The sequence below is a fragment of the Salmo trutta genome, chromosome 16, assembly GCF_901001165.1.
Source record: "Salmo trutta chromosome 16, fSalTru1.1, whole genome shotgun sequence".
In the NCBI taxonomy this organism is placed as follows: Eukaryota; Metazoa; Chordata; class Actinopteri; order Salmoniformes; family Salmonidae; genus Salmo; species Salmo trutta.
This window is the reverse complement of record NC_042972.1, coordinates 19,849,910-19,875,558: the sequence shown is the minus strand read 5'-3', so window position 1 is coordinate 19,875,558 and position 25,649 is coordinate 19,849,910. Positions and strand designations below refer to the sequence as shown.

Below are 25,649 nucleotides of genomic sequence, written 5' to 3'. Positions count from 1 at the left end.
CATCGTTGGTCGAGTTTGGCGGTCATTGTAAATAATAATTTGTTCTTAATGGATTTGCCAATAAAAAATACATTTCATTGTTTAGATGTTTGTACTTCTTGGCGGAGTAGTGTCACAAGCCAAACCATTTTAAGGAAGAAGTGTTTTTTTGTTTTTGTCAAGGTACTATTTTTTGGGGGTGGATTAAGTTAGTTAGGATTTTCATTTTACCTTGTTTTTTCAACCCCATCCAGTTTGTGGCGGCAATCCACTTTTTGGGGTTGTAGTCCGAAGAAGATTTCTGCCCCACCCCCTCCCCCGTCGAACACGCTCTTTGACGTCATCGTGGGAATGCTGTTCCATCCGGAGAAATGAACGGGCATCATCAGCACAATCCTCTCAGCGCCTATGTAAGTTGTAGCCTGTAAATGCACAATATATCATGTAGTTTGATTGACGAACTATAGTTTCATTGTGGTGTGAGGAACGTCTATTTTTGTAGTATTTTCCTAAAGAGGTGTATTGTTTATGAACTTGTGTTCAACCTGATGCTAGCTCGATGTGGTAGCTAGCTAACGTTAGCTGGCTAACGTTACTCCCAACCAACCTGTTCTATCTCGCTAGCATTAGCTAAGCCAGATAGCCTGTAGCTTGTTAGTGTTGCTGTCTGGGTGCAAGCAATTTACGATTACTTTACTACGGCTTGCTTGGGTGTGTCAGACAGCATTCAAATATGATCAACCCCTCCATTATCACATTTCCAGTGAGCAAATGTTAATTATATTGTCATTAAACTAACGAGTTATCTATTCATCTTGGCTAAGTAATTAGCTAGCTAACTAATGTTGAAGTTATTCAGTGTGGTGTGAGGGTCTGCCAGGTAGGGAGTAACACGAAAGCCACTCAGCCGGTGGCGCATCGTCGGGATGTGCTGCGGTGTAAATCCACTGTCAAAAACTACAGCCTACACACCAGGTGGGTCAATGTTTTCAGCATGTCTGTGAGATCATTAGCCATACACAACATGCAACAGACAAAAGGGAGTTGTGCATTTTTTTCATGGTATTTGTCTGTTGCCGGGTTTTCATTTTAATTTGGCCTGTACGCAATAGTGCTAGTGGATGTAACATTAGCGATTCAAATCCACACATATGCTAACTAACCAGCCAGCTAGCGGGCTCATTCTGATATTGATGGTGGTTCTGTTTGGCCACTGACTACTGATAGCTGCACAAGTTATTTTCAATGCTTGCCAAAAGATACCGAGCCTACCTTTACGCTGAGTTACACTGGGTTCAGAACGCAATCATGGTTACTTTAAGACACCATGGAGCCGGCGCGAGATATGGGTCTGAAAACATACCTCAAAAAGATTGAAGTACTGCTTGTTTTCCCAGAAAACTGGTATTTTTGTCCTCATGCTAGCTATCAGTAGCCACAGCAGCCATTATGGAATGGCATGTCTGCATTGAACAATAAAGGAGCTAAAATCAAATGAAAGTTTTATTGGTCATACACAGATTTGTTGATGTTATTGCAGGTGCAGCAAAATACTTGTTTCTAGTTCCAACAGTGCAGTAATACCTAGCAATAGTAAAATAAACTATACACATATAATCCAGAAATATCAGAAGGAGCAATGTCAGATCCCGGAAAATATACTGAACAAAAATATAATTGCAACACGCGAAGTGTTGGTCCCATGTTTCATGATATGCACACAAAGCCTATTTCTCTAAAATGTTGTGCACATTTGTTTTTATCCCTGTTTGTGAGCATTTATCCTTTGCCAAGATAATCCATCCACCTGACAGGTGTGGTCATTTCACAGGTGCACATTGTGCTGGGGACAATAAAAGGCCACTCTGAAATGTGCAGTTTTGTCACACAACACATCGCCATAGATGTCTCAAGTTTTGAGGGAGAGTGCAATTGGCATACAGACTGAAGGAATGTCCACCAGAGCTGTTGCCAGAGAATGTAATGTTAATTTCTCTACCGTAAGCCGCCTCCAACATTTTTTGAAAATTTGGCCGTATGTCCAAGCGGCCTCACAACCACAGACCACATGTAACCACGCCAGCCCAGGACCTCCACACCCGGCTTATTCACCTGCAGGATTGTCTCAGACCAGCCACCCGGACAGCTGATGAAACTGAGGAGTATTGTTAATAAAGCCCTTTTGTGGGTAAAAACTCATTCTGATTGGCTGGGCCTGGCTCCCCAGGTGCAGCCATGGCAGCGCCCCTCCCCAGTCATGTGAAATTCAATTGACTGATTTCCTTATATGAACTGTAACTCAGTAAAACCGTAAATTGTTGCATGTATGCGGTTATATTTTATAATACAGTGCATTCGGAAAGTATTCAGACCGCTTGACTTTTTCCACATTTTGTTACGTTACAGCCTTATTCTAAAATGCCTTAGTTTTTCTTCACACAATAGCCCATAATGACTAAGCAAAAACAGTTCGGACATTTTTGCAAATGTATTCAAAATAAAAAAACAGTTATAAGTATTCAGACACTTTACTACTTTGTTGAAGCACCTTTGGCAGTAATTACAGCCTCGAGTCTTATTGGGTATGACGCTACAAGCGTAGCACACCTGTATTTTGGGGGAGTTGCTCCCATTCTTCTCTGCAGATCCTATCAAGCTCTGTCAGGTCTCTACAGAGATGTTTGATCGGGTTCAAGTCTGGGCTCTGGCTGGAACACCCAAGGACAATCAAAGACTTGTCCAGAAGCCAGTCCTGCGTTGTCTTGGCTGTGTGCTTAGGGTTGTTGTCCTGTTGGAAGGTGAACCTTTGCCCCAGTCTGAGGTCCTGAGCGCTCTGGAGCAGGTTTTAATCAAGGATCTCTTTGTACTTTGCTCTGTTCATCTTTCCCTCCATCTTGACTAGTCTTCCAGTCCCTGCTGCTGAAAAACATCCCCACAGCATGATGCTGCCACCAACATGCTTCACCGTAGGGATGGTGCCAGGTTTTCTCCAGATGTGACGCTTGGCATTCAGGCCAAAGAGTTCAGTCTTGGTTTCATCAGATCAGAGAATCTTGTTTCTCATGGTCTGCGAGTCCTTTAGGTGCCTTTTGGCAAACTCCTAGCGGGCTGTCATGTCTTACTCAAGCGTGGCTTCCGTCTGGCCACTCTACCATAAAGGCCTGATTGGTGGAGTGCTGCAGAGATGGTTGTCCTTTTGGAAGGTTCTCCCAACTCCACAGAGGAATTCTGGAGCTCTGTCAGAGTGACCATCGGGTTCTTGGTCACCTCCCTGACCAAGGCCCTTCTCCAACCGATTGCTCAGTTTGTCCAGGCGGCCAGCTCTAGGAAGAATCTTGGTGGTTCCAAACTTCTTCCATTTAAGAATGATGGAGGCCACTGTGTTCTTGGACCTTCAGTGCTGCTGAAATGTTTTGTTACCCTTCCCCAGATCTGTGCCCAACACAATCCTGTCTTGGGGCTCTACGGACAATTTCTTCGACCTCATGGCTTGGTATTTGTTCTGACATGCACTGTCAACTATGGGGCCTTATATAGATAGGTGTGTGCCTTTCCAAATCATGTCCAATCAGTTGAATTTACCACAGGTGGACTCCAATCAAGTTGTAGAAACATCTCAAGGATGATCAATGGAAACAGGATGCACCTGAGCTCAATTTCAGGTCTCATAACAAAGGGTCTAAATGTAAATAAGGTATTTCTGTTTTTTTTATTTTGTATTAATTTGCTAAACTTTCTAAACCTGTTTTCGCTTTGTCATTATGGGGTATTGTGTGTAGATTGAGAATTTTTTATTTATTTAATCCATTCTAGAATAAGACAGTAACCTAACAAAATGTGGAAAAAGTCAAGGGGCCTGATACTTTCCGAAGGCACTGTACATTTAAAGTGGGTAAAACAGTATCTAAACATTTAGTGTTCAATGACTATGTACATAGAGCAGCAGACTCTAAGGTACTGGGCGGAGGCCGGCTAGTGGTGACTGTTTAACAGTCTGATGGCCTGGAGATGAAAGCTGTTTCTCAGTCTCTCGGTCCCAGCTTGGATGCACGTGTATTGTCTCCGCCTTCTAGTCTCATCGTTGTTGGTAATCAGGCCTACCACTGTTGTTGATAATTTGAGTTGGAGACGTGCATGGCCATGCAGTCATGGGTGAACAGGGAGTACAGGAGGGGGCTGAGCACACCCCTGTGGGGCCCCCGTGTTGAGGGTCAGCGTGGGGGAGGTCTTGTTGCCTACCTTCACCATTTGGGGTTGACCTATCAGGAAGTTCAGGATCCAGTTGCACGGGGAGGGGTTCATACCCAAGGCCCTGAGCTTGGAGGACACTAGGGTATTGAAGGCTGAGCTGTAGTCGATGAACAGCATTCTTACATTGACATTTCTCTTTTCCAGATGGGATAAGTCAGTGTGCAGTGCAATAGTAATTGCGTCATCTGTAGATATGTGAATTGTAGTGGGGTCTAGGGTGTTTGTTAGATGTAGGTGATATGGTCCTTTAACTAGCCTCTCAAAGCACTTCATGATGATGATGATTGGCTGACACTGCCATTCCAAAATGGCTGCGGTAGCTACTTCTAGTTTTCTGCTGCTGTGGCTACTGCTAGCTAACAAAAAGGGCCGTTTTCTGGGATAACGAGCAGTATTTAGATCTTCTCTATGGAGCAGTGTGGATAAAGGCACAGTGGCATATCCCATTCCTGCATTGAGGTACGTTTTCTGACCCATATCTTGCGTCGGCTCTTCTGTCTTAATGTAAGCATGATTGCGTTCCGACCCCAGTGCAACTCAGTGTACACGAGTAACGGTAGGGTCCGTATCTTCTGGCTGAAACAGAAATGGGATAGGATAATAAAGTTCATTTTTATCTCGGTAATTCTGTAGTCAATTTCTTAGCGAGTAGCTTAACATTAGATTGAAGTGTGTGTTGTAACTTTAATGGGTTACAGAGTTAATGTTTAAGTTAATTCATTGAGCTGTATCTAAAGATTTTCTTAACAGTTATTTACATATGTAATTGTATTAGAATTTATGTGTTGGAGATTGAGAGAACTACATACATAATTTGTTGTATTGGTTAGTATTGAATTAAGCTTTTGACTGCAAGTTCCAGAATGCCTTGCGACAGGAGGTAGAGAGAGAACGCGGCAGTTATGTACAAGTGATTATCCTGACCTTTCGCTAGCAACTTACTTTTGTTTTATAGAATCTAAAGTTGTTAAATGTAACGTGAACAAGTATTATTACTAAAAGAAGCTTTCATCTCAAACCCGACGTCCCAAGTCATTACTTTGAAGATAGTTATTCTATATTTTGGTGCCGAAACCTGGGAAAAGTATGCGCTACGACGAAGATTGTAGGGATGAAGCGGCTGAAATGGCTGAGGAGGAACGTCGGCATGAAGCAGAAAGAATGAGACGAAAGCAGGGTACCATTCGAGGTGCCACAACACAGGTTTTGAATCAGATTGACGTGGAAATAACCCAGTCAAATTCGGATACCGATCACTTGAGTACATTGTTGGAATTGCTATCAGCTAAGGAGGACAGCTTGTTTGAACTTGAACAGTTAACGCCATTGGACGGATTGGAGGTGGAGATTGCGTGCACGGAGGATTACAAAGAGCGCGTTATCATGCTGAAGAGCCGTGCACAACGAGTGATAAAGAAAAAACAGGACCTCAATCCACTACCAGCACAGGTGAGTGACGCTAACTCAAACAGATCAGAGACAATCAGTGAGGCTGCCAAAGTTGATTATTGAGAAATTCTATGGAGATGTCAGTATGTGGCAGGAATTTGAGCCAGTATGAGACCGCTATTAACAACAATGATTCACTGTGTAATAAAGAGAAGTTTACCTATCTGAAAACATATCTCACTGGACCAGCTGCAAAGGCAGTAGCAGGACTGATGTTAATTAACAGAGAGTAACTATGATGATGCAGTCGCTCTGCTCAAGAGCAGATTTGGAAGGAAAGATCTTGTGATTAGTGCTCACATGTCAAAGCTGCTGAATCTCACTCCTGTGAAGAAATCCTCTGACCTAAATGCATTGAGGCAGCTATATGATGAATGTGAAATTCAGATTAGGAGCTTGGAATCACTGGGTCTAGTGTCAGAAACCTATGGAAGCCTACTATGCCCAGATGATTCCAGAGGACATAGCTCTTGACTATAGTTGTCAGAGGGGAGTAGATGATGAATGGAAAGTGGCTGAGATCGTTAGTTTAGTTTCCTACAGAAGGAGGTTCAGAGCAGGGAGAGAGCGCTACAAATGACAAGATCATGCAACCAACAGCAAGAGAGCAAACCATGGAACAAGTCATGCTCCCAATGAAATTAAAACAAAAAGACCCAACATGCCATCTGCTGCGGCACTGCACACAGCCAGCCAGAAGGAACAAAACTGTCTATTCTGTGACAGTGCAGACCACAAATCAGAAAACTGCCCTGACCACAATATTGCTACACGCAAAGAGAAACTAAAGAAAATGGGAAGATGCTTTGTATGTTCAGGACAGAAACGCATAGCAAAATTCTGTAAAGTCAAATATGTGTCATGTGGAAGCAGACATCACATTGCTGTGTGTACCTGTAAGAGGAGTGCGGTGCAACCCCCTACTGTTTCTGCAGATGCTGTTGTTTCCTCAGTTATTCCCCATTCAGTGAAGATGAAACCAGATGGACAGAACACTGTGTTGCTACAAACGGCAAAAGCATGGGTAGAAGGCCCATTGGGCAGGAAGATAGCTCGTTGCTTACTAGATGGAGGCAGTCAGAGAAGCTTCATACATGAAAACCTTGTGAAGGGCTTGAAGCTACCAATAATCAGACAAGAGGCACTCACTCTTCACACGTTTGGCTCCTCTGCTCCAGCAACGTCCCAACGCAACACAGTGAAAGTCATCTTGGAGAATGTCTGGGACAAACGGCAGAGAATAGAGAGCGAGGCAATTGAAACCCCACAAGTGTGCACAGCTGGGATGAAGGTTCCTGGTGAACAGATTCAACATGCGCTCAATAGCAAGGGACTGCAGCTTGCAGACTTTCCAGGAGATGACAATGATCCTGTACTCTGTCCTGATGGGAGCAGACTACTACTGGCAGATAGTATCAGGCAGAGTGGAGCGACTGACAGAGACGCTGGTTGCTTTAGAGAGCACCTTTGGATGGTCGGTGCAGGGACCCGTGTCCATGTCAAGTGTCGCCGAGGCAACCTGCATGTTCATCCCACTTGAAGACACACTAGTCTCCAAACAACTGCATGCATTCTGGGAGCTTGAGTCTCTGGGTATTATAAGCGAGAGAACACAGAACCCAGAGGAAAACGAGGCTCTACAGAGGTTCGAGGAAACAACCACCTTCAAAGATGGGCGGTACCACGTGGAGTTGCCATGGAAACGAGGAATGCCAGAACTCCAAGACAACTATAGAATCGCCAAGAAACGGTTTGAAGGTCTGAAGAAAAGACTGAAGTATGTGACGTTGCACAGCAGATACAATGAAGTAGTAGAGGACTACTTACAACAGGATATGGCAGAGGACGTGCCCAAGGACAACGCATCAAGCGCAGACAACGTAAAATACTACTTACCTCACCATGCAGTACTCCGAGAAGATAAGGTGACGACAAAACTGAGAGTGGTGTTTGATGCCTCGTCCCATGAAGATGGCTGTCCATCCCTCAATGACTGTCTACTCACAGGACCGAACCTGAATCCGGATCTGCTCAGCGTTCTGGTAAAGTTCAGACTACAGTGGTGTTCAGAACTACCACTGTTACACCAGCTCACCATACCAAGGTGGTACAGAACAGACATGTGGCCACAGAATAGCCACATCCTGAAACTACACCGGTTCTGTGATGCAAGTGAAAGAGGGCTTACAGTGCAGTAGCTTACTTGCAAGGTGAATCACAAGACCGGGAAACAACAAGTCTAGTCGTATCCAAGTCCAGGGTAGCCCCACTCAAGAAAATGACGCTGCCACGCCTGGAGCATTAAACCTATCTTATAAAAAACGATCAATCTTAACATAATCACTAATTAACTACACATGGTTGAGGAAATGACTAGTTTATCTAGCTTGTCCTGCGTGGCATACAATCGATGCTTTACCTGTTAATTTATCATTGAATCACAGCCTACTTCGCAAACGGGTGTTGATTTAACAAGCGCATTCACAAAAAAAGCACTGTCGTTGCACCAATGTGTACCTAACCATAAACATCAATGCCTTTCCTAAAATCAATACACATGTATATTTTTAAACCTGCATATTTAGTTAATATTGCCTGCTAACATGAATTTCTTTTAACTAGGGAAATTGTGTCAATTCTCTTCCGTGCTGTGCAAGCAGAGTCAGGGTATATGCAGCAGTTTGGGCCGCCTGGCTCCTAGCGAACTGTGTGAAGACCATTTCTTCCTAACAAAAACCGTAATTAATTTGCCAGAATTGTACATAATTATGACATAACGTTGAAGGTTGTGCAATGTATAACAGCAATATTTAGACAGGGTTGCCATTTAGATTTAGGGATGCCACCTGTTAGATAAAATACGGAACATTTCTGTATTTCACTGAAAGAATAAACATTTTGTTTTCGAAATTATAGTTTCCGGATTTTACCATATTAATGACCTAAAGCTCGCATTTCTGTGTGTTATATTATAATTAAGTCTCTGACTTGATATTTGATAGAGCAGTCTGACAGCGGTGGTAGGCAGCAGCAGGCTCGTAAGCATTCATTCAAACTGCACTTTCCTGCATTTGCCAGCAGCTCTTCGCTGTGCTTGAAGCACTGCGCTGTTTATGACTTCAAGCCTATCAACTCCCGAGATTAGGCTGGCAATACTAAAGTACATATTAGAACATCCAATAGTCAAAGGTATATGAAATACAAATAGTATAGAGAGAGAGTCCTATAATAACTACAACCTAAAACGTCTTACCTGGGAATATTGAAGACTCATGTTAAAAGGAACCACAGCTTTCATATGTTCTCATGTTCTGAGCAAGGAACTTAAACGTTAGCTTTTTTACATGGCACATATTGCACTTTTACTTTCTTCTCCAACACTTTTTTTGCATTATTTAAACCAAATTGAACATGTTTCATTATTTATTTGAGACTAAATAGATTTTATTGATGTATTAAGTTAAAATAAGTGTCTATTCAGTATTGTTGTAATTGTCATTATTATATATAATGTAATTAAAGTGTTAATTAGGGCCGATTTCAAGTTTTCATAACAATCGGTAATCCGCATTGTTATGAATAATCGGCATCGGCGCTGAAAAATCATAATCGGTCAACCTCTAATGTTGTCCAAGGGACAGCATAAGAACGTAGGAGCTAGGTGTTTTATAGCTAGCTAATTACTCACTGGCTGGCTTTGGGCGTAAACAACTTCACATTTCTGGCTGCAAGCAAATTTGATCAATGTCTGATTAACTTTTATCAGATTAATTGAGCTAACAACTCTGTTTAGCTCGGAAGTCAACTGTCTCCTATTGTAAGAACAAACACACCCCACACATTCCATTGATTTGGAAAATCTATCAGTCACATCACTCTAACGTTAGCTAGTTACACAACAACTCCTTCCTGGGTGACCGGTGTGGCAGCTCCCTGCACCTCTCCAAAACCACTGTATGTGTGTCTTTCTCAGGGGTTGGGTTAAAAGCGGAAGTCACATTTCATTTGTACCTTATGTGCAATTGACCAATAAAGTGATCTTGATCTTAATTAGCTAAGAAATATCAAGCTCCCAGACATGCAGTGCCTTCAGAAAGTATTCACACACCTTTACCTTTTCCACATTTTTGTTGTGTTACAGCCTGATTTTGTGTTGGAATTGTTTTGCAAAATGTTTACACTTTAATTACAAATCAAAAGCTGAAATGTCTTGAATCAATAAGTATTGAGTATGAATACCTTCTGAAGGCTCTGTAAGCTACTCAGAGGAGACAGTTGGTAATGGTTTGCCTATCCCAGGGCAGAGTCTGTGTACCTGTTTGGTCCTAGTTTTCATGACAGCTCACTAGATTAGCCAGAATGATATGCAGTGCAATAGCTTATTGAATCTGGAGTGCATACTGTATTGAGTCTTTTGATAAACCACACTTAAATGAGCGAGTCACATGTATTTGAGTTGACTCTGAAAGTACAGTATTGAACTACGGTGAGTTTGTCAAAAGCATAAAGTTCACATTTACCAGTCAGATCATCTAAAGTCAATGGACAAACCATGGTCTTAATGGTAAATGTTTATCTTTATACCCCTGGTGATTTTGAAAACCTGCCCTGACATTTCTCCACTCTCCATTGCAGCATGTGATATTCCTAAACATGACTGGATACCGTTGACTGAAGAGGAAAGGACATCCCAGGTCTTTTATTTTGGAAAGAGTGGTTTTGGAAAACTTCCTTGGAATACTTAGCCTTTTCTTATGCAGAGAAATCCTAATAGGCCTGCTGATGACTGGAACGTAAGGTATGTGTCCCAGTTGCTAGCCAAACAATTTGCTTTAGGAAAGAGTCAACTGGTATATTGCACTGCATATCATTTTGCCTAACTTTTGCCAAAAAGGAGGGAATTTCTTTGCCTTATGGTAGATGAGGAAAGAAGGCAGCTCCTGAGTTGAATTTTTTTGTTGATCTTAACATTGTTGAAAGTGGCATTAATGTTTCAGCCATGTTGACTTTCATCAGAATGAAGAATAGCTTTTGGTAGATGAACAGTGGAAAAAAATAGATCACAAGATCAATGATCAGCAGGCTGACACAGCACATTAAAGGGGAATGGAAACACTTTAGGACATATAGCAATGCAACAAGTTGTATTCAATCCACTAACACTAAACAGGTGTAAAGCCTAGTGTTTCCCCTCCCCTTTAAAGCTGGAATCATTAATGGTGAAACTGCCACGTCCTTTTGGGATATTACAACAGCAAAGAAGTTACTGCAAACAACCAACTCTGCTTTTTACTCTCTGACGTCATTGCACACGTGATAGAACAGCAGAATATGCACTGTGTTGCTTGAAGCATCTCGCCTCCATTAGGTCCACAAAACAATAAGAGATGCTGGGGCGGACAGGGAAAATTTTCCCCCTATTGCGGATTCAATCTTTAAGACGTTCTCATCTTGCTGGGCCTGTTACAGTGACTGGACAAGTACAGATGTGGTAGATACATTTGCATGCAGCATCTTATCTATGTAGGCACAGGCAGTATAGACTGTAGACATACGCACACTGATGTGACCTTGGAAGGCTGAATGCTCGAGGCGGTGGGGAGAGTGATAAGCGTGTGTTGGCCAACCCTCTTAAGTCAGAAAATGTAGCGCACTAGTGGAGGAAGAGAGGCTGGGTGTGTCATGGTGTGTCATAGTGTCATGGTGTGTCATAGTGTCATGGTGTGTCATGGTGTGTCATGGTGTGTCATGGTGTGTCATGGTGTGTCATGGTGTGTCATGGTGTGTCATAGTGTCATGGTGTGTCATAGTGTCATAGTGTCATAGTGTCATGGTGTGTCATGGTGTGTCATAGTGTGTCATAGTGTCATGGTGTGTCATAGTGTCATGGTGTGTCATAGTGGCATGGTGTGTAATAGTGTCATGGTGTGTAATAGTGTAATAGTGTCATGGTGTGTCATAGTGTCATGGTGTGTCATAGTGTCATGGTGTGTCATGGTGTGTCATAGTGTCATGGTGTGTCATAGTGTCATGGTGTGTCATGGTGTGTAATAGTGTCATGGTGTGTCATGGTGTGTCATAGTGTCATGGTGTGTAATTGTGTCATGGTGTGTCATGGTGTGTAATTGTGTCATGGTGTGTCATAGTGTCATGGTGTGTCATAGTATCATGGTGTGTCATGGTGTGTAATTGTGTCATGGTGTGTCATAGTGTCATGGTGTGTCATAGTGTCATGGTGTGTCATGGTGTGTCATAGTGTCATGGTGTGTCATAGTGTCATGGTGTGTCATGGTGTGTCATAGTGTCATGGTGTGTAATAGTGTCATGGTGTGTAATAGTGTCATGGTGTGTCATAGTGTCATGGTGTGTCATAGTGTCATGGTGTGTCATAGTGTCATGGTGTGTCATAGTGGCATGGTGTGTCATAGTGGCATGGTGTGTCATATTGTCATGGTGTGTAATAGTGTAATAGTGTCATGGTGTGTAATAGTGTCATGGTGTGTAATAGTGTCATGGTGTGTAAGTGTCATGGTGTGTAAGTGTCATGGTGTGTCATGGTGTGTAATAGTGTCATGGTGTGTAATAGTGTCATGGTGTGTAATTGTGTCATGGTGTGTCATTGTGTCATGGTGTGTCATAGTGTCATGGTGTGTCATAGTGTCATGGTGTGTCATAGTGTCATGGTGTGTAATTGTGTCATGGTGTGTCATAGTGTCATGGTGTGTCATAGTGTCATGGTGTGTCATAGTGTCATGGTGTGTAATAGTGTCATGGTGTGTCATGGTGTGTAATAGTGTCATGGTGTGTCATGGTGTGTCATAGTGTCATAGTGTCATGGTGTGTCATAGTGTCATGGTGTGTCATAGTGTCATGGTGTGTCATAGTGTCATGGTGTGTCATAGTGTCATGGTGTGTCATAGTGTCATGGTGTGTCATAGTGTCATGGTGTGTCATAGTGTCATGGTGTGTCATGGTGTGTCATAGTGTCATGGTGTGTAATAGTGTCATGGTGTGTAATAGTGTCATGGTGTGTAATAGTGTCATGGTGTGTAAGTGTCATGGTGTGTAAGTGTCATGGTGTGTCATAGTGTCATAGTGTCATGGTGTGTCATTGTGTCATGGTGTGTCATTGTGTCATGGTGTGTCATTGTGTCATGGTGTGTCATTGTGTCATGGTGTGTCATTGTGTCATGGTGTGTCATAGTGTCATGGTGTGTCATAGTGTGTCATGGTGTGTCATGGTGTGTCATGGTGTGTCATGGTGTGTCATGGTGTGTCATGGTGTGTCATGGTGTGTCATAGTGTCATGGTGTGTCATAGTGTGTAATAGTGTCATGGTGTGTAATTGTGTCATGGTATGTAATTGTGTCATGGTATGTAATTGTGTCATGGTGTGTCATGGTGTATCATGGTGTGTAACGGTGTCATGCTGTATCATGGTGTGTGTATGTCACTGTGTGAATGTTTGCTACTATGCTCATCTATGTACTCATAGCTGTGGCTGTGCATGTTAGACTACATCTGTGGTGGTAGGTAGTCTGATATTATAGCATTAGGCCTTGTGTTCCGTTCTGCTTGTGGCACGGGTGTTTTATCTATAGTGTTTTTGGATGGGTTAGATGTGCCTGCTTGTTGACAGTGACATGATATCTGTGCTGAGTCTTGGGAGTCACTCCTATGTTTGTCTGCTTAATAATGTATGAACAACACCGTTAGACTCACTCTGTGTATTACCTTCAGGACACAATGGAACATACACGTCACTGTGTGTGTAAGTGTCCACGTCTCTGTGTGTGTAAGTGTCCACGTCTCTGTGTGTGTAAGTGTCCACGTCTCTGTGTGTGTAAGTGTCCACGTCTCTGTGTGTGTAAGTGTCCACGTCTCTGTGTGTGTAAGTGTCCACGTCTCTGTGTGTGTAAGTGTCCACGTCTCTGTGTGTGTAAGTGTCCACGTCTCTGTGTGTGTGGAACATGGATGTCTCTGTTTGTGTATCTGCTCAACTGTTGGCCACAGCGTCCCCTCATTGAAATCGGGCCTCCACATAGCCTATAGATGGCCATACCACACAGCCTGTAGATGGCCATACCACACAGCCTGTAGATGGCCATACCACACAGCCTGTAGATGGCCATACCACACAGCCTGTAGATGGCCATACCACACAGCCTGTAGATGGCCATACCACACAGCCTGTAGATGGCCATACCACACAGCCTGTAGATGGCCATACCACACAGCCTGTAGATGGCCATACCACACAGCCTGTAGATGGCCATACCTTTCAGTCTGGATTGTAATAAGTTGAACATGGGGTGAAATGAGGGGAATGGGCAAACACATTAGGGGACTTTCAGTGATAGGCGAGGAGGATGCTGATATGACTGTTGTTGACACTTTGTTTAGGTCAGGTGTTAGTTAGAGCAAGGGCTTGAATAGTTTCTCTCTGTGGGTGAGATTAGCCATAGTGGTACACCAGTGTTGGGTTAATGTTACAGGGTTATAGTTATGACGTCGGGACTTTCTCAAATTAAGCAATCTCTCCTATCCATTTGGGATACTTTCCCTCCATGCTAGTAGTGTTTTCTCTATGCTGTTTGGGGTGTTGCAGGGTGCAGAGAAAAACTTCCTGCATAGCACAACCTCCTAATGTGAGGGAAATACAGGTGATGTATCATCATTTCAGAGTGGGTAGGGGGACTTGGGGGGGTAGGGGGGACTTGGCGGGGATAGGGGGACTTGGCGGGGGTAGGGGGACTTGGCGGGGGTAGGGGGACTTGGCGGGGGTAGGGGGGACTTGTGTGGGTAGGGGGGACTTGGCGGTGGTAGGGGGGACTTGGCGGGGGTAGGGGGGACTTGGCGGGGGTAGGAGGGACTTGTGGGGGGGGGGGGGGTAGGGGGTTGTCAGTGGTGCCAGTAAACTGGTGGTGACTGAATCTTTCACCTTTCCTCTTCCTTAGTTTTGTGCTGATTAGGCAAATGCTGCCACATAGGCCTGTAATTGGTGGGGTTGAGGGTCACTGACGGGCACTGTGTGTGCATGCCAAACGGAAGCCTAATTTCCTATATAGTGCACTGCTTTTGACCAGAGCCCAAATGCTGGAAAAGGTAGTGCACTATTGTAAGGAATAGGGTGCCATTTGGGATGCTCCCAGTGACTCTAAGCAATAGGCTCTCAGCTCACTACATGAAAGACACTCCATTAGGTTGTTGACATCGTCTGCTAGTCAGTGTCTCTCAGGCTTTGTGTCCCTCATTTACTTACGTTATTTACTGTACCACTCATGATGCATCAATGTATCAGACCTCTACTGCTCTGCTCTCTGAGTAATCTGGATGGGGTCATCACTGTTCGGTGTTCCACACATCTTCGTGTGATAGTTTCACATTTTCAGTGTGCACTGGGCAGTGAAGATAAGGACTGCTCCTCCTTCTAGAATACATTTTAGAAGTCACTGAAGAGCCTCAGTGTGTGTTTGTGCACATACAAGTCTCTTTGATTCTGTGCAGTTTATACATGGCTGATTGAGCGTGAGTCGGTGTGCCGCCATGCCAGCGTAATTTATTTGTATCTCTTCGTTTGTTCCAATTTGATAGTGATTTTCCTCTCATGTTGACCACCTCCTCCTCCGCAGCAGCAGCAGCAGCCAACCCTGAGCTGTGAGTCAGAAGAGAAGCTGGACGGATGGTAAGCTCTTTTCTCTCGCTCCATTTCTCCTCTCTTTCTTGCCAACTGTTTCTCCTTTTCCCTCTCGCTTTCATCCTCCATCTCTCTCCCTCCCCTCCCTTTGTCCCTCTCTCTTTCGATCTTTTTATGCTGTTGATAAGTGAAAGATAGTCTTTATATAACGTGCTCTCCATGAACTCAGCTCTCAGACGCTGTAGATTAGCCATAGACAGCTCCATGTTTGATTCTGAGGCCAAAGCTCTCTACAGGGAGAACATGGTGCCATTCTGGGTGCCTCTGGCAGATAAGACCACCTGATAAAACTATATTAATGAATATTTTAGTGCTCACTCACCATCCTTTTCATGTTATTTAGCTACAATAATTTTAAACTCATTCGAAATCCTAAAAGGATATAAGGTTTCTTTCACCCATTTGGTAAAGAAATTGTTTCTGAAATGCTGGGTGTCTTATATTAGACGACAATGTAAAAGGACGGTCTGAGTGTCACTTAGTCCTACTGTCTGAGTGAATAATTAAGGCAATGTTTGTTAATACAAAATGTTTAGCAAATGTTTAGCAATGTTTAGCAAAATACAAAATGTTTAGCATGACACCCATCATTGCTATAGATTAGGTTTGTACAGTAGATTTATTTTGGAAGTGGGTTTAGACATATCAGACATTGTGGTTTGGCTTATATGGATTTCTGAGAACATTTACTAATATTGCCATTAAGAATATTTGGACATAAAAAAAATAAAACAATTTGAGTCAACTAATAACTCAAGTCTCAAAGCCGACCCTAGTTCGACTGTCTGCTCATAGTTTTAATTCTGTTACTTTTTTTGTCCCGTCCCCTCACTGCTGCATGTCATAATCCATTTTATTTTCCTTCTTGTGTTAGACGAGCATGACTTTGAGCCAATCTGCAGATGCATGCATGCGCACAGGGCCCAGTGCCATCCCCCCTGCTTCCCGGCTTTGAAGCTGCCTCTGAGAGGGGGTGTGGCGTCGGGACGTAGCTAGACCCTCGCACCCCCAGTGTTGGCCCTGTGACCCTGTGGCTGAGTGTCAGCCTGGCGCCCCCTGATGGATCAGGCTAGCAGTGAGCAGAGTCCTGAGGAGCCGGAGGTGGGCCGGAGGGCGTCTGAGTCCGAGCACGGCCTGTCCAAAATCACCCACAATGCACTGGAAAACATGGGCGCGCTGGGCCACGGCCTGAAGCAGCTCTTCCAGCCGCAGCGCCGCCGCTCGTCCGTCTCCCCGCACGACGCCGCCGCCTCCTTCTCTACGGGTGGGCCCACCCCCACCCCCACCCCTGAGCCCTCGGACGGTGGGGGGCCAGAGGTTGGGGACTCTCCCGCCCCCGGTCCGGACTCTGATCCCCACGCTACTTCCTCCGCTCCCCCTGCAGCTCTGAGCCGCGTTCTGCAGCAGATCAGAAGCGCACCCCCAATGATGAAGCGAGGGACCAGCCTGCAGAGCCGCCGCAGCAAGACTGGCGGGACTGGGGACCCCCCCCAGAAAGGCAGCCCCCAGATCCACCGGAGGAGTACCCAGGAGGTGATGCTGCTGCAGGCTGGCCGCCCGCGCTCCTCCTCCACCACGGACACGCTCACCAGCCCCGCCCTGGCCGACATGCTGCTCACATCCGGGTACCACTCCACTGAGGAGCCTGACCGGGTGAGTTTAACCCCAACCCTGGCAGACATGCTGCTCACATCCGGGTACCACTCCACTGAGGAGCCTGACCGGGTGAGTTTAACCCCAACCCTGGCAGACATGCTGCTCACATCCGGGTACCACTCCACTGAGGGGACTGACCGTGTAAGATTAAACTAAGGGACCTACTCACTGGGACAGACAAGCCACTGCAAAGCTTTTTGTCCTACACTAGTTCAAAGGTTTGGGGTCACTAGAAGGCCAGCATTGCGTTGAGACTGTTTTGTGGGTACTATTTAATAAAGCTGCCAGTTGAGGACTTGTGAGGCGTCTGTTTCTCAAACTAGACACTCTAAAGTACTTGTCCTCTTGCTCAGTTGTGCACTGGGGCCTCCCACTCCTCTTTCTATTCTGGTTAGAGACAGTTTGTGCTGTTCTGTGAAGGGAGTAGTACACAGCGTTGTACGAGATCTTCAGTTTCTTGACAATTTATCACATGGAATAGCCTTCATTTCTCAGAACAAGAATAGACTGATGAGTTTCAGAAGAAAGTTATTTGTTTCTGGCCATTTTGAGCTTGTAATCAAACCCCACAAATGCTGATACCTCAGATACTCAACTAGTCTAAAGAAGGCCAGTTTTATAGCTTCTTTAATAAGGACAACAGTTTTCAGCTGTGCTAACATAATTGCAAAAGGGTTTTCTAATGATCAATTAGCCTTTTAAAATGATAAACTTGGATTAGCTAACACAACGTGCCATTGGAACACAGGAGTGATGGTTGCTGATAATGGGCCTCTGTACACCTATGTAGATATTCCATAAAGAAATCTGCCGTTTCCAGCTACAATAGTCATTTACAACATTCACAATGTTTACACTGTATTTCTGATCAATTTGATATTTTAAATGGACAAAAAAAAGCTTTTCTTTCAAAAACAAGGACATTTCTAAGTGACCCCAAACTTTTGAACGGTAGTGTGAATAAAAAAACAAGCTGCTACTAGAGAAACAGAATAAATGGAAACACAGTATTGGAAGGTCAGAATTCATGACTTCTTGTGCTGTTAGATTAGATTGGTCATATTTCGGCTAACTGGTTTGCCGTCCTCTGGATGTTCTTCGATGAAGGAGTGAAAGGAGCTGTCGGTGCTGGCGGGTCAGAGAGAGCAATAGTGTGTGTGTGCGTAGGTGACTGTGCTCTAAGCTTTTCTATATTTAGCTGTGGCCTGTGGTTGCCTCAGTGTACTTCAGGTCAGCCAGCGAAGGGTGGCCTTGCAGGCCAAAACAAGCTCAAAGTTTGAAGAACATATTGTTGCCTTACATCATTGACACTGTTCTATAGCCCCCAAGCTCTAAAATGGTCCTCACTGGAATTTCTCACATCCATTGAAATGTGTAGTACACTGACTGAATACTGACTTGTAGCAGGTAAATGATCAAATCATTTCCATTGTTAAAATTGAGTGTTGAACTCCTAGACAACTAGTAAAGCTAGCGCCCCATTGTGTCTGAGGTATACCCATCAAGCACAGTGCATATCCCTGGCAGTCATCTCACAATGCTTGATGACACCCCCAAGCCTTTTGAGAAGAACGGGTATGAATCTGACTGTTGGGTGGATAAGGCTAAGCTCACCCTGTGCATACTGCAATTAACTGTCCTTACGAGCAGCTATCGGACTAGGGTCTAACTAGCATCGAGACATGGCTGTGGTTGAGGGACTCAGTCGACAGTCTGTCATTCTTAGAAAGAGCAACAACAGTCCTGTCTTTTACACAAGCAGTCTGAGCTGACAGTGATGGAAAGGGGGATGTACTCACAACCCCACTGTGGTGGCCTACGTCTTTCCCAACCCCCAAGAACAGCACAGAACCCCTCTGCACAAAGTTAATTCTCTTCTGACCTCGAACACTGCCGTTCCAGAATCTGTTTATAGCAAATTGATTTGAGAACATAGTGCCTTCAGAAAGTATTCACACCACTTTACTTTTCCCACATTTTGTTACAGCCTGAATTTAAAAAGGATTACATTTAGATGTGTCACTGATCTACACACAATAACCCATAATGTCAAAGTGGAATTTTGTTTGTATAACATTTTAGAAATTAATAAAAAATGTAAAGTTGAAATGTCTTGTCAATAAGTATTCAACCCCTTTGTTATGCCAAGCCTAAATAAGTTTAGGAATAAAAATGTGCTTAACAAGTCACATAAGTTGTATGGACTCATTCCGTGTTCAATAAAAGTGGTTACCATGATTTTTTAAATAACAACCGCATCGGTGTACCCTATACATACAATTATCTGTAAGGTCCCTTAATCGATTAGTGAATTTCAAGCACAGATTCAACCACAAACACCAGGTTTTTCAATGCCTCACTAAAAATGGCACTGAAGATGTGTTAAAAAAAAACAACAGATGCTGACTATCCCTTTGCGCATGGTGAAGTTATTAATTAGGCTTTGGGTGGTGTTACTACAAAAATACAGGCGTCCTTCCTAACTCAGTTGCCGGAGAGGAAGGGAACTGCTCAGGGATGGTTGTGATGTGAGAACTGAGGATGGATCAACAACATTGTAGTTATTCCACAATACTAACCTAAATGACAGAGTGAAAAGAAGGAAGCAAAAACAAGCATCCTGTTTGCAACAAGGCACTTAAGTAATACTGCAAAAGATGTGGCAAAGAAATAAACTTCTTGTCATGAGTACAAAGCGTTATGTTTGGGGCAAACACATCACTGAGTACCACTCTTCATATTTTCAAGCCTTGTGGTGGCTGCATCATGTTATTGGTATACTTGTCATCGGTAAGAACTAGGAAGTTATTTCGGATACAAATAAACGTAATACAGCTATAAGCACAGGCAAAATCCTAGAGTAAAACCTTGTTCAGTCTGCTTTCCAACAGACACAATTCACCTTTCAGCAGGACAATAACCAAATCTACACTGGAGTTGCTTACCAAGACGACATTGAATGTTCCTGAGTGGCCTAGTTACAGTTTTGACATAAATTATCTTGAAAATCTATAACAAGACTTTAAAATGGCTGTCTAGCAACAATCAATTTGAGAGCTTAAAGAATTTTAAAAAACATAATTGGCAAATATTGTACAATCCAGGTGTGTAAAGCTCTTAGACTTACCCAGCTCTTAAAGACTCAGCTGTAATCGCCGCCAAAGGTGCTTCTACAAAACATTGATTATGTTTTCACATTGTAATAATGGGGTATTGTGTGTAGACAGGTGAGACATTAGTTTTTATTTAATCTATTTTGAATGTAGGCTGTAACACAACAAAATGTGGAATAAGTCGTCGGGGTGTGAATACTTTAAGGCACTAACATTTAATTTTCCTGGTTGAGCCTTAAGCTTCTTCAGAGTTATGTATGAGGTGGCATCCCTGTCTGATGGATTACTGCTCAGATTACACACATGGATTCCTCTGCGTTAATATATGAAAGGTATGGCCCAGCTGTTTTACACATTATGGGAAACCAGTCTGAGTATAATGCTAGGTAACCTTATGATTATAGGGTGTTGGTATTGGCTGGTTTATTATGTTAGTGCTCTAGTTTCATATACATACAAGGTCTGATGTAGGATGAAGACAAGTTTCTTCAACCACATCAAATAGTGACCATAGCAACTGGAGGAAGCTTGTGGTTGACTGTTTTGCAGCCGAATGATCATGATAGTTTATGAAATGATGAAACTCAATATTTCCCCTGTTGATATAATAGGCCTTCCTCTTCCAGTTCAATTGAGTTATTTTTACACTCTCCTTCAATCTCACACGTCAGTCTCTGATCTCTTATTTCCATCTTCCTTTTATCTTCTCTCCCTTTCCTTGGTCAGCTGGATCGTCTGGATGGCTCCGGCCCGGCCATATCGCCCAACGCTATTTCCTATGGCGCCGACAGCTACGGGCTGGACTCAGTGGACAGCACCCCCGACCCCCAGCGCACAAAACAGGCCATCGCCCAGCTGCAGCAGAAGATCCTCAAGCTCACCGAGCAGATCAAAATCGAGCAGAGGGCCAGAGACGACAATGTGGCAGAGTACCTGAAGCTAGCTAACAACGCAGACAAGCAGCAGAGTGCCCGCATTAAACAGGTGTTTGAGAAGAAGAACCAGAAATCAGCCCAGACCATCCAGCAGCTGCAGAGGAAGTTGGAGCGCTATCAGCGCAAGCTGAAAGAGGTGGAGCACAACGGGATCCCCCGTCAGCCCAAAGACGTGCTCCGAGACATGCACCAAGGCCTCAAGGACGTGGGTGCCAAGGTCAGGGCTGTTATTCACATTTTTAATCACATTTACTTTCCCTGTGAGCTGTTTTGTTAGTCATCCCACTTATTTTTCACCACTGTCATACTAATTCCTACCACTGTAGTGTGCCACTGCGAGTAGTACCACCACAAATGTACAATTTGTCTGGTCTTAGCCACCTGTCCTTGACTTGTTTGCAGAGTGGTTAGCAGTACACAGCTTCTAACAGAGTCCTATAGAACACATGTAGAATACCTATCTCTCAGACCTGGGTTCAGAATGACTATTGAAATCATTTATAATACTTTAGCTGGGCTTGATTGGCGCAATGGAACCAATAGAATAGTTGCAAAACATCATACCTGGCCTATCTGGCACTCCAGGCAGACTAAAGAAAACACTACAAATATTTGAAAGATTTCAAATTGTGTTTGAACCCAGATCTAGTATGTCCCTGTCCATTAAGTAAGGGATTAACACAGACATTCTGTAGATTATCTTGGAAATAATGGATGACTTTGCAGAGTAAATTTTTCCAAGGTAATGTATATAACAGAGGCGTTTATCCCGCTTATACCACAGTTTCCAAAGAAAACAATACTAAAGCACACATTTACCGGTAGAAATACAATTGTTCTGTTTATTTACTTATCTTTGAGATGCTAGGGACGCAACCCAGTTGTTGGTTCTATATGTTCTGTTGCCATGCTCGCTGGCTAACACAGGCATGACCTCTGCAGCCAGAATAACAATAAAGTAGCTGCATTTGCATTTATTTAAGCTGTTTTCCATTGACATTCATTAAGATACAACAATGAGCTGATGATGCTAGATTTTGCCTGGCATAGCTAGAAATGTTAATTACAAGGAGATTGCATTGCATATCAAACACTAGGCTAGAAGATATCTAAATAGTTTGTTGTTAGCAAACCTTCCAATATGACAACCAAATTCAAAAACACCTGATGCTGAAAACAGATGGTAAAACTAGAAACATGGGGGGATTTGACAGCATAGTGCCACTTGCGTCATGACTGCAACACTAAGGACCAGAGAAATTCATGATTGCAAGGTGTCCTGATTTTTATATTTTCAAACTGTCCTGTTATCTGGTTTTAATGTCCATTCTAGAGCCCTTCTACCCAATCACAAACAAGTATTCAACAATGCTGTTGTCAAAATCTCCTTTAATTCACACCTTAGTCCCACCCCAGTTAGTAACTGACCTGTCTTTCCCTACAGGTGACTGGTGGCCTCTCCAGCTTCTCCCACGCCACTCACTCTGCAGCTGGGGCCGTGGTGTCCAAGCCCCGAGAGATCGCCTCCCTCATCCGCAACAAGTTTGGCAGCGCCGACAACATTTCGTCCCTGAAGGACTCCCTCGACGAACCCCAGGAGGATGGTCACGGTCTGGGGGGGGCTTCCAGCCCAAAGTACGGCAGTGAGGACGACTGCTCTAGTGCCAGCTCCGGCTCGGCGGGGGCCAACAGCGTCCCCGGGGGCCCGCCCAGCTCTAAGGGTCTTAACACCCTGGACCCTGGCCAGTCATTGGGCTTGGACACGCTGCTCCACGAGGTGCAGGAGCTCCGGGACAACCAGGGACGGCTGGATGAGTCCTTCAACAGCCTGAAGAGTCACTACCAGAGAGACTACACCATGATCATACAGGCCCTGCAGGAGGAGAGATACAGGTAACCAGTCACTGCCACACACAACCTCGCAGGTATTACATACACTTTACTGAGTCCTCGTTTACAAAGGACACGGACTGTCACTAATACTTATGTGATAACCTGAAGTCTGCATGTATTTACCACCCCTCCCTGAACTCAGCACTTGCTCAAATCGCTCATAAATACAAACCTGTCTTGTTATTAAACACTTTCTGTTCAAAAGAATGTATTATTCTCACTCAGCAACAGAAAACATCTCCTCCACCTTTATGAAAGGAAGTGTGTGTGATCGGTACCTGACCTCTGTGTGTCTCCAGGTGTGAGCGTCTGGAGGAGCAGCTCAACGACTTAACAGAGCTCCACCAGAATGAGATCCTCAACCTGAAGCAGGAGTTGGCCAGCATGGAGGAGAAGATCACCTATCAGTCCTACGAGAGAGCTAGAGACATTCAGGTAGGTTGTTTCTCCACTACTTGAAAGAAGGATTATGGAATTGATTATACTTTACTTTTAGCTCCAGTGCATCTCCAGTGAACCCAAGGCGTATTCTTAGTCTGGGCCATTTGTTGTACTATTATCATGCTACATGGTACAGTAGTTGTGTCCTAGTTGTTTGTGCTGAATTGTGAAAGTGTTTCACACGGTGACCCATGGTCTTCTCAATGACCCCCCCGGTATGTGGTACGGTAGTTATGTCTAGCCATGTTTGTGCTGAAGTGTGTTGTTGACATTCCACGCTGTGTGAACCATGGCCGTCTTGATAACCCTGTCTCTCTCCCCTCCTCCTGTAGGAGGCGTTGGAGGCGTGCCAGACGCGGATCTCCAAGATGGAGCTGCAGCAGCAGCAGCAGCAGGTGGTCCAGCTAGAGGGCCTGGAGAACGCCACGGCCCGAACCCTGCTGGGCAAGCTCATCAACGTGCTGCTAGCCGTCATGGCCGTGCTCCTGGTGTTCGTCTCCACTGTGGCCAACTGCGTGGTGCCCTTAATGAAGACGCGTAGCCGCACCTTCTCAACGCTGCTCCTTGTTGTCCTCCTCGCCTTCCTCTGGAGGAACTGGGAGGTCATGTCCCAGTACTTGGACCGCTTCCTGTTGTCCCCGAGTTGACCTGCAGGGGGGCCTCAATGAACAACAAGAGGTGCCGGGGCTCTCATAACAATCGGATGGCGACGCAGGGCCTGGCGGGATGAGAGGGGACTAACTAACCCATGCATGGCCTCTGATGGCGCCAGCCCAGTGGGTGGGGCTTAGTGGAAAGGAGGAGGAGCCCTTTCTCTCCAAGGAGTGAATTTGTTTACACGTGGATGTTTATTGCATTAGAATTCATTCAAGTGGTATTGAATTTGTTTCTTGATATTGCTATCATTAATGCAGACGATTGAGGGCTCTCTGGTGGCTGGTATGGATAATGAACAGCTGGAATATTGCTGATCCACATGGCTAGTGTCCTCCCCTTTCGCTATTCCTTTTCTCTTTCTAACCCTAAAATCTCTCCCTTTTTATATTCCTCTGTCTCTTCTCAATCACTCCAGTCTGCTTGTCTTTCTGGGAGGATTGATAGACTAACTACAGTACACTGCTGTGGACAAAATCTAACTGGATCAAGCAATTGATGGGTTCTCGAGCAGTGTGTTTTATATGGACAAGCTGAACGCAATGATGGGCCTGATTGGATAAGGACGCTGAGTCGGAATATGCTCAGCTTGAGAAGCCCTGCCCTATTGGCCAATCAGCCTATTGGTCCTGCCCCCTGCAGAGACAATGAACATACTTGAAGAGCTGTAAAAATGCTCAGACTGTGCTTCCGTACTGTTTCTATTAGTGAAAATAAAAATACTTTTTATTAATAAAGATGGACTGGTCCTTGAGTCAAACAACCGTGATGTTTTCGATGTTTGTTTCCTTTCTCACATCCAGGTCCACAGCACTGTTTTATAGATCTCCTGGCTGACTTGAGAATTTGATCAAACTTCCAGGGAAAATGAACCAGCAGCACCCCAAACACACCTACAGTGTCACTGCCCAAAATGGTACACAGCATCTGGATGTGCAACATTCACCTACCATTTATTGCAACGCAAACACAGCATTCTATTGGAAATGATTGAGCTGTCAGTGTGCTCAATGGGTAAGGCTCTGGTTGGAGTACCCTACAGAACGTTTGGTATGATCAGTTTAAGATCAAGCTGAGGTGTTTTCACTTTTGACCCATACGTCTAATAACCCATGGCAAATGTATCCAGTAGATGGTTAGTCCTGACTAGAGTGAACACCAACCTTGTCGAACCACTCAGACTATGCATAGTGCAGTGGTGAACCCAGGTGTACTAGTAATGCAATTCACCTGGCAGAAGTCTAAATGGCTATACCAATTTGACTCATGAATAATGTAATTGCCTGTACACCAATTTAAGTCCGGTAAGACTATTGACAATGGCCTACCCGAAAGCTTGCTTTACTCCGTTAAAACTACAGCCTCACCATAGTTAACTAATTTGAAATCGGCGTCAGTCAATTTGAGTGGTTAATTTCTCCAGCCCCCCAAGAGTTGTTTCAACTGCCACAAGCATTTAAAGATTGACTCAAACTTGCATTGTTTTTACATAAAAGGGGCCTCAAAGCTAGTTCCATGCCCTCTAAGGACAGATTTAGGTGGGTGCAATAAACACTCCAGCCTACCCTGCCGCTCGGAGGT

General features: G+C 44.3%; 1 protein-coding gene across 12 annotated transcripts; it reads left to right on the top strand.

The window, feature by feature from the left end:
• The first annotated feature begins 324 nt into the window (after positions 1-324).
• LOC115150247 (transmembrane and coiled-coil domains protein 1) lies at positions 325-24,832 on the top strand. Of its 12 annotated transcripts, XM_029693343.1 has the most exons (9): positions 329-389; positions 10,315-10,477; positions 15,312-15,364; positions 16,251-16,984; positions 17,057-17,101; positions 20,872-21,297; positions 22,525-22,973; positions 23,273-23,408; positions 23,747-24,832. In XM_029693343.1, the coding sequence occupies exons 4-9, from the start codon at positions 16,436-16,438 to the stop codon at positions 24,059-24,061; spliced, it is 1,920 nt and encodes a 639-aa protein (XP_029549203.1). In that variant the 5' UTR covers positions 329-389; positions 10,315-10,477; positions 15,312-15,364; positions 16,251-16,435; the 3' UTR covers positions 24,062-24,832. The 12 variants fall into 12 exon arrangements, with proteins under 12 accessions (XP_029549197.1, XP_029549203.1, XP_029549193.1 ...); XM_029693333.1 differs by having other exon boundaries at positions 15,315-15,364; positions 16,251-17,101; XM_029693342.1 differs by lacking the exon at positions 17,057-17,101 and having other exon boundaries at positions 16,251-17,029.
• Positions 24,833-25,649: the final 817 nt, after the last annotated feature.

Coding starts and splice junctions, on each gene's coding strand:
- LOC115150247 (XM_029693337.1), top strand. CDS start 16,436: ATGGATCAGGCTAGCAGTGAGCAGAGTCCTGAGGAGCCGGAGGTGGGC. Junction 21,298..22,524: donor TCAAGGACGTGGGTGCCAAG/GTCAGGGCTGTT, acceptor CTTTCCCTACAG/GTGACTGGTGGCCTCTCCAG. Junction 23,409..23,746: donor AGAGAGCTAGAGACATTCAG/GTAGGTTGTTTC, acceptor CTCCTCCTGTAG/GAGGCGTTGGAGGCGTGCCA.